Source organism: Camelina sativa, chromosome 2 (genome assembly GCF_000633955.1).
Source record: "Camelina sativa cultivar DH55 chromosome 2, Cs, whole genome shotgun sequence".
Classification (NCBI taxonomy): domain Eukaryota; kingdom Viridiplantae; phylum Streptophyta; class Magnoliopsida; order Brassicales; family Brassicaceae; genus Camelina; species Camelina sativa.
This window is the reverse complement of record NC_025686.1, coordinates 13,964,944-13,974,346: the sequence shown is the minus strand read 5'-3', so window position 1 is coordinate 13,974,346 and position 9,403 is coordinate 13,964,944. Positions and strand designations below refer to the sequence as shown.

Sequence of the window (9,403 nt, the reverse complement as noted above, 5' to 3'; positions counted from 1 at the left end):
GAATAGTTCCATTTGCCCAGTGAGGGGTTAGGATCGATCCCCTGCAGGGCCAGCTTGGGGTCCGTTGGGGCGGCTAGCAGAGAGGCTAGTGGGGTCCACGGGACGGGTTGTTACAATAGTATTAGAGACACAACTCAAATTTGTATTTAATAGTAATTTATAAGTTACAGTTTGATTGTCTTTAAAACATATATATGTACTAAAAAAACATAATGGTATCATAACATAATTGCTTTATCACCCTATGATATAACAGAAAACAATAATTTCAAAACTTAATTTATTGTTAATTATACTATATATTTTTAAATGATTAGAAATAGAGACAATATATAGAAAATAAAAATATTTTAAATTTGACAAACTTTTATTTTCAAGAATTTTTATAAAAACTGGTTAAACTTATAGTATAAGATATTTGTTTTGTGATATCATTTTAATAAACTATTTTTTTTTGTCAACCATTTTAATAAACTATTTTAAAATTGACTTATCATATATAAAATTATTTTATGTTAACTATTACTTTTAGATGATGACAATAAAATTAATATATAGGACAACATAAAATTATCTTTCAAAATAATTAAGTAATGGCTTTTTATCACCCTTTCTAGACTACTTATCAGTTTTTTATTTTCAAAAAAAAAAGAAAAAAAGAAAAAATATTTTAAAAAAATATAATTTATCTTAACTGTTTAAAGAAAATAACATATTTAATTGGCTTTGCTATAAGTAATGGTTTTATTACTATAGTAAGTTAGTAACATACTGTTTAAATAATTTCAACAATACATTGTAATCAAAAATATTTAGTAATATGTACTTTAACTTTCCTCTTTAGTAATTCTATTAAACACTATATAACATATATAAATTATAAAATTGTAGTTGAACCGTATTATTATGAATATTATTTTTTAAGACATATATTAACAAGTACATATGTACGTTTCATATATAATTGAATCTACTTCATTTTATATTTCAAGTTAATAATGCAAACATTTTATATTTCAAGTTAAAAATTGTATGTACTCTTCACAAAGGGAATATCAAACATGTCATTGGTCTTGGTAATAATGCTCTTTTATGGTGGCTCATGTGTTTTGCTGCCATCCTACTGAGAATGTAAATCATTATGTAAAAACACAATGAAGACAAACCAATTTAGGATACATAGCCTTCCATTCATCCAGATCCACCAACAATACCAAACTCAACATATAGCCTTTGATTTTCCTTGGTACTATACTAGTATCTAACCATGCATACATTCTAGTTCCTCCAACTCTTCTTCTTTTTCCTCAATTAATCTTTTTTTTGTTTAGAATATAGAAGACATAAGATGTACACAAAGGAGGAAAAGAAGCAGTTCTCTTTTCAACTTCTATACAGATACTTAGGTTTATTAAAATTCTTAATTAGTCATTACATTCTACACATTTAATCCTAACGAGAGGTGAGCTATGTCGGTCTCTTTACTCAATTGTTTTTGTATGGTTGAGGTAAGGTTGGGGTATTAGACTATGAGTCTAGTCATTCAGAGTTAACAAGAGTGATAAAATGGTAGAAAGGAATCTCTAAATATATGATCCATGACAGGATTACCAAACTCCTAAGTAAAAAAATAAATTAAATCCAAATTCGATCATTATATCACATAATAAGGCTAAGTTCAAATCATCCAAATTTCAAAGTGCGAACGTCAAACAATAGCTAGAATAAGTTGAAATAAGGTTATTCCAAAACAGTAAGTTTCTAGGAAAAGTTCCCTCGATTTGACTTAATCAATTGAAAAATGACTATAAAAAAAACAGAACAAATCGTCAAAAGGAAAAATGACGTAAGTAACTTAATTCATTCCACAAACTTAATTTATACCATTCGAGCTGCAATTCATTAGTCTCTTTATTAATACATAACTAACTGATGTCAATAACAGTTGTAATTTACACCAATTATTTATATTGTTAGAGATAGAAATTTAAGTGGGAAGAGGATTGCAGCGCGCCTTGATCCATCATTTTCAGAGGAAATTGAAGTTGCTATACCCAAATAAATAGATTCAATGGTCTGTTTGCACTCTGCAAGTATATAAGTACATAAACACAATTATATTTGTAAAAATAAGTTAGTTGTTTTGATGAAGTTGAGAATAATTAGTACGTTATTTTTATATTATCATTTTTTTTGAATCGTTTACTACGTGTTCTTACATATTTAAATATATATCAGCCAATTAGAATCTTCTATGTAATATTTCATTTAAAAAAATAAAACAAAATTAAACTAAAAAGCAAAACAAGTTAAGGAAACAAATTTTATATATTTTTAATTAAAAAAGTTAAATATTGGCTTAGTTTAGATTATATATATATATATATATGTATATGTAAGTTCAGGTTTATACTAAAATTACAGTAAAATTCATTCACAACAATTTGACATTTCATGCACATACTATGTGCATATTATGTATTATTGTAATTCAAAATATATGTTTACTATCTTTTTTTTTGTTCATATATTGGCAGAGTGGCAATGGGATATTAGCATTTTGAATAATTTAAACTAGCTTTCGAATTGAATATCTTTATTGTAAAGTTTTAATATTTTTAAATGAATGAGTTGAATAGTTTCTCAACTTGTTGAATAGTTTTTCAACTTTTTTTTCATCTCAAGTAGTAAACGTTAGGTTAATAGTTTTAGTCTTTTAGATGATAGTGTGTATTTTTTTAATAATATTCACGGGTAAACTGTCAACTTATTGTGAGCGAAATAAATAGTTTTTATTAAAAGGTTTTCAACAAAAATAACCCTTCAAATCTCTATTTCTTTGTAACTTTACCCCATTTACCAAAAATGAAGATTGATCTTATATTCTTATGAAGTCAAAAGTGATACGCGATATAACCTTTATATATGTAATTTACAAAGCTTTAGATTTTCAAAATTTTAAATGTGAATTTAGACTCCTTATCGTTGAGGATCTATAAATATTTTACAATTTTGACAGTTATGACGATAGGTTATATTGCGCATTGACTTGTAATTTTTTTGAGTTAAAATTGCAAAAACTAGCGATTTGCAGGGTTAAAACCCCTGTTATTAAGTAAAGAATTGAAGAAGTCGTTATTAGCAACACAATCCTAAATCCCTGGAGAGAAATATATACGTTTGGCGGATTAGAGAAGTAAGACACGGTTTTCTGATCTACTTTTATTATTTCATACAAAAGGTTTTTAATTTCAAGTATGAGAGAGAGATTGACATTAATATCTTTTGTTGTTTTGACTTTGAACTGGACAAAATATTAATTGTTCTTATGATTTAATGGTTGATGTTAGGTACCAAACCTATAAGCGATCACACAACATATCAAATCATGTTAGTACATATTTGCAAGGCATTTCAAGTGTAACGTCACTTACGAAATTGTCAAAAGGCAGAAAATAAAGAAAAGACAAAAATATCAAACCATGCGTTCGGGTTTCGAAGCTGGGAAAATACCAGTGTACTCAAACGAATCCCTTCCATAAGGATCATGATCACCGGATGCTTCCTCGTATGTTGCTGAATCGGCGTTAGGGTTTAATCCCGCAAGCCGCACTATGCTCTCTATTTCTTGCACCACCTCACTCATCGATGGCCTATCAACTCCCTCTGCCTCCACGCATCTCAGTGCCACATCTACGTACTTCTCAAACCCTTCTATATTCCCGCTGTTTGCGATGATCGTCGTGTCCAGCAATTCTTGCAAGTCGTATAATGTCCTCGACTTATTCATCTTCTTCTTTACCTCTTTCACAATATAGCTGCCTCTATCTATGGGACTTTTACCAGTTAATAGCTCGAGCATCACTACACCAAACCCATACACATCGCTCTTCTCGGTCAGTTGATTCGTCATGTAGTACTCAGGATCCAGGTAACCCTAATGTTATATATTCTGTGAGTTATTTTTATTGTTTATAGAATTCATATATTTAATGATGGATACTTTACTCACCATTGTTCCTTTAACTTGTGTTGTGACATGAGCTTTTTCAGGGTCTCCAACAAGTTTGGAAAGGCCGAAATCAGCAACCTTGGCAGTAAGATTTTCATCAAGTAATATGTTGTTTGATTTGACGTCTCTGTGTATAATTGGAGGATCAGCAAGCTCATGAAGGTAAGCTAAACCCTTCCCTGAGCCAAGTGCTATTTTGAGCCTTCTTGTCCAATCCAGTTTAATCCCATTCTTTCCTATAATATTTTCAAGTTCATCAGCACCAAAGAACTAACTAAAACAAGACTGAGATTTTGATATTTACCTGATAGAGCATCTCTAAGAGAGCCATTTGGTATGTACTCATATACGAGCATTTGTTCGCTTTGATCAAAACAGAATCCCAAGAGCTTAACAACATTTTTGTGATGGACCCTTGAAAGAAGCTCAATCTCTGTTTTAAACTCTAACCCTCCTTGCATAGATCCTTGTTGAGCTCTTTTGATTGCTATGAGTTGCCCATTTGGAAGAACCCCTTTGTACACCTGTTCCAACATCATCATAATAGGATCATAAATTTCAACTAATGTCATTGTTACTTTTTGAAAAGACACAAACCTGTCCATAACCTCCACCCCCAACATCATTTGCCTCTGAAAACTTGTTAGTACATTTGCTCAGCTCTTCAAAAGTAAAGGCCTTTGCTCCCATTAGTTGTGGAGCATCGGTATTGTTTTTACCCGTATCCCACTTGGCTACAACATACAAAAGAGATCGCTGTCAGAATTTTTCAGTAGAGAGAAAAGAGAGGAGTCTTTTCTTGTAGTGCACGTAAACCATTTCCTCACCAAAAGGATTAATTTGGTCAGTTGCTTTCTCAGCTCTCTTCTTCTGTCTAAGAGCGTAGATCCCAGCTATAGTCAACAACAACAGAAGAACGACAACAGCAACTACTACTCCGACTATAATGCCCTTGTTTACTGACACTGAACCTCCTGTATATGTGGAAAAAAAACAAAACAAGACAGAGCAAACGAGTCATATTAAACCAATATATGTTTTGTTTGTGTGTGACCAGTTTCATCATACCATAGAATGAAGTACTGTAAGGATTGGCGTTGAAAACATAAGGGCCAAATACGGGAGGAGGCTTATAAGTCTGGTTGCTAAACGCAAAACCAACAAGTGACATTGCGGTATCAGTAAACCTCTCATTTTCGAATGGAAAGACCAAGAGTTCTATTAAAAGATGGTAATCAAGTGGAGTCTCTCGTATGTTACTGATGGCCACAGAGGCTCCCAGATAAATGGGATTCTTTAAGAACTCCTCTAAACTTTGCTGGAGCGATTGGAAGTTGCTGTTGTTGGAATACCCTGAGAAGGAAGGAGACCTGAAGGTTAACGTTCCTGTGAATGGATATGCACAGCGGCACGTAGAGGGACTTGCTTTCCTGCCCTTATCACAGTCACGACCACAGTTTGTTGGGAGGGTAGAAAATGAGGAATTTTTTTGGTCTCCACTGCAGTAGCCACTAAGTCGGTTCGCCTCATCTTCACACACTTCATTCTCTGCCAACCTGTGGATATATGTATCAACAAACATAAGTAAGTGACTGAAAATGTTATAAAAAATAAAAAAATGAATTTGTGACGACCAAGATGAACATACAGGACTTGGATGTGGTTGTTAGCTGCTGGATTATAAACACTTATGTCGTTGTTTCGTAGATCCACAAACTCCAACTGTTTGCTATAGTTGGTACCAAAGTCCAATGTTGCGTTTATATGATTGCGCTTTAAGTAACTGCAATTCAAGAAAAACCAGTCCCCAATTAGTTCAAATTTTACTACTTTGAGTTTACATCCCAATCAAACTTTCATGTCTTATTTGATGACTCACACTGTCTGCAATTGAGCAGGGCTAAAGAGGGAGGTTGGTATTGGGCCGTCAAGTTGGATCCTTTCCATCCTTCTGCAGATTAGAAAACCATTTGCTTTTAGTAAGCATATACACATGAATATATAAAGACAGAGAGAAATGGATCATACAATGTTGCCAAATTGCGTAATGAAGGGATCCATGATGGAACGAGTGATAATGTCATCTTTTCATTATTGCTCACATCTCTGTTATTACAGAAAAAATCACATCATGGCATTAGATTGATTAATAGTTATGGTTTTTAATCTATATGATAAATTGAGCAAGAAAAGATGAGTGAAAATATGGAAACTTACAATGTGTAGAGACTGGTTAAGCTGGTTAGATTTGGAAGAGTACCTGTCAATCTGTTGTCGGACAAGTACCTGGAAATGGATTCAGATACAAACAAAACTATTTTACTTCTTCTTTGCATATTGTATCTACAAAACATCTTTAGTTGCTCACTTACAGTTCTTGAAGATCTGTGAGATTATTGAGACTTGAAGGAATTTCTTCAGACAGTTTATTTCTATTAAGTCGTCTGTAATAGAGAAAAGAGCACTTGAGAGATATTTTTGTCAACAAGTTTGGAAAAAAAAATAAACAATTCGAAAAAAAGCTCTGTTTTACTACTTACAACACCGTTAGCGTTTTAACGAGGCTGAGGCTGTCCGGTATTTTACCTGTGAACTGGTTTCCATCAAATAGCCTATCAATAAAACAAGAAGCAATAGTCAGTTCACTTATTAAGTTACTAATCTCATCTGGTGCAAATCTCTCTCAGTTTTCATATATACTATGGAACTTACACATGTATCAAAGTCATGTTTGAGCTGAAGAGCTTCTCTGGGATACTATCCGAAAGCTTGTTATTTCCAAAATGACTGCAAGTGAAGGTAAAAGGATAGTCAGACTAATTTCATTATTATATTTTTTTTAAAAAGTGTTATCATATAAAAGGAAATGGAAAGAATTGGGATTACAAATGCTTAGCTTGATGAAGCATATCAAGTCCAGGTAAAGAAATCCCATCAGAAACCGGAATAGATCCTTCAATCTGATTGTCAGTTATATCAAACCAATAGAGTTCCGATAACCGTCCAATGGAAGCCGGAATTGTTCCACTAAAGTGGTTAGAATTTAGGGAGCTATATGGAGAATAGACAAATAAATATTAGTTAATGGATTAAGGGAGACTGCAAATGAGATTGTTTATAATACTATATAGGAAGCAACAAAATCTTACAGTGTTGTTAGTTTTTCTAAAGATCCAATGGACTCAGGGATTTGACCACTGAAACCACATCCCATAAGGATCCTGGAGGGTAAAAAGAGTTAGTTAAAATATGGGAAGGAGATCTATGAAAGTTGTACTAGAGGTCTAATGATCGATATTGTGTTTCCTTACAAGTTTCTCAAGTTCTTAAGGTTACCGATACTTGATGGAAGCGCTCCAGACAATCCAGTATTGTAAGACAAATCTCTACAAGCATAGATTAGATCATAAGATGAGAACAAATCCATTAACTATGTAAAGGAAAATAAAATATACAAGGAAGACGAAAAGACATACAGGATCTCCAATTCAGACAACGTCGAGATATCGGCAGGAAGGTTTCCTTTCAAGTTAAGGTTGCTTAACATTCTGCAACAACACAACGTTAAAGTTTATAGAGGATTATGTTGAAGAAGGAAATTACATCATATCATATGAATAAACATAGAAAATAAACAAGGGTCGTACATTGAAACAACGCGATTATTGTTGTTACATGTAATTCCAACCCAATGATTTCCACAAGGATCAGAGCCTTTCCAACTCTTGGATAGCGCAGTCCATTCACTCTTCAGGACTTGTAAAGCAGAAGCTGCACCAATATTGACAAATTAAAATCAAATTTTTTTTTAAAAATTTCTTCTATCTTAATTCATCATTATACTTACAATCAGCACCGTCTGTGGTTGTAGAAACAGAACAAACTTGGACGACAAGCAAGATCAAGAGCTTAAATAATCCGATTCTTGAACTCATCTTAAGACACACAATGATTGTATAACAGATAATTCAAGAAGAAAGCATGTGGTCTGCACAAGTTATGACGAACTCTAGAAAGCATGTAGACTAGTCTTCATAGGGAGAAGACTTTGAACAATTTAAGTGAAGAAAATAAAGCAAACAAATAGACAGTGGACAATATAAACAAATGGTTCAACTTGAAATACATAATACTGCTATTGTGGAAGGGTTCAAAGGGGTTGTCCACTGGAAAAAAAAATGGAAATGTCAATAGGTTTATGTGAAGGAACAAATTATGAAACAAGGACTTGTGACAAAACACCAGTATTCGTTACTCGCTCTTATCTAATTTTATTACATCATAAACGCATAAATCAAATATGTCACAAAACTTAACTAAACTACTTAATATTTTTAATTTGTTTCCGCAAAAATTGGAAAAAGTCAGCTAGATATTATTTGTTTTCCCAAGAACGTTTCTACTCAAGAAAAGAGAGATTATATTTCTGAAATGTAGAGTAATGGTAAGCGACTATGCAGTGATATGGGTTTTTTTTTAACAACAACAACATGTCAACATGCAATAAAGTCGTGGTCAAGGGAACAAATCAGCACAAGCATTTACCAACTTGAGATTAAAAACATATACTAATTGCAACAACAATGATGCTGATGGTTTAATGATATATCGACAAGTACACCACATATCAGGCAACGCACACATTTTGTGGGATGGATTATTATAAGGTATACTAGCTAGATGCTAGAACGGGACTATTTTTTTTTTCTTTTCTTTTTTTTTTGTTAAAAGACTTTCAATTAAAATGTATAAAAAAAAGTAATATAGGGATATGATTTGTAGATCATATAGTTTTGAAAGTAAAGCAATGAGAGATTATACAATGAAACATATTCTAAAAAGAGAAAGATAGAACTAGTGGAAACTGGAAAGTTAATCCTCTAGTTATTTTTGGATCAATCATCTTCGACCACCGCGGCCAGGAAGTATTTTTCCATAGGGATATGTTGTCTATGAAGAACCTAGACACTGGAGAGATGTAACGCAAGATTGTGGTTGCATATCCGCAACCAACACTTAGTAAATAATATCAATACGCTAGTGGAGATATGGCTCGAGAAAGAGGGTTAGAAAATGATATGCTCAAATTTACCCTAGAGCTACTCTCTCAAATTAAGAGATCACTGCAGTACTTAGGGGTCAAATTCCACAAGGACTCAAGACTACACAATAAATTATAGAGTTTTATAATTATGCTAAACAGATTAAATTGAATTAAAAATAGCAATGCAAAATATTAAATAAAGCTTGTTGTAAATTCAGAAGATCAAAAAGCTAGGTCTAGGGAATTTCTCAGGAAATTATGAAATATTAAATCAATCAATAAATTAGGATTCAAACAATTAAGAACAGATCTAGAACTCTAAACACTTTTGTAAATTAAATCAGTTC

The 9,403-nt window shown here is 32.5% G+C and overlaps 1 protein-coding gene across 1 annotated transcript; it reads right to left on the bottom strand.

The window, feature by feature from the left end:
- Positions 3,327-8,045, bottom strand: LOC104724314 (probable leucine-rich repeat receptor-like protein kinase At5g49770). The gene is made up of 19 exons (XM_010442779.1): positions 7,860-8,045; positions 7,660-7,783; positions 7,489-7,560; positions 7,324-7,398; positions 7,162-7,233; positions 6,899-7,063; positions 6,725-6,799; positions 6,553-6,624; positions 6,385-6,456; positions 6,230-6,298; positions 6,041-6,118; positions 5,892-5,963; positions 5,661-5,795; positions 5,081-5,568; positions 4,840-4,986; positions 4,610-4,746; positions 4,317-4,536; positions 4,013-4,248; positions 3,327-3,937 (listed from the first exon to the last, which is right to left on the bottom strand). The coding sequence occupies exons 1-19, from the start codon at positions 7,945-7,947 to the stop codon at positions 3,476-3,478; spliced, it is 2,859 nt and encodes a 952-aa protein (XP_010441081.1). The 5' UTR covers positions 7,948-8,045; the 3' UTR covers positions 3,327-3,475.

Coding starts and splice junctions, on each gene's coding strand:
- LOC104724314 (XM_010442779.1), bottom strand. CDS start 7,947: ATGAGTTCAAGAATCGGATTATTTAAGCTCTTGATCTTGCTTGTCGTC. Junction 6,457..6,552: donor GTTAAAACGCTAACGGTGTT/GTAAGTAGTAAA, acceptor TCTCTATTACAG/ACGACTTAATAGAAATAAAC. Junction 4,987..5,080: donor TTACAGTACTTCATTCTATG/GTATGATGAAAC, acceptor CCACATATACAG/GAGGTTCAGTGTCAGTAAAC.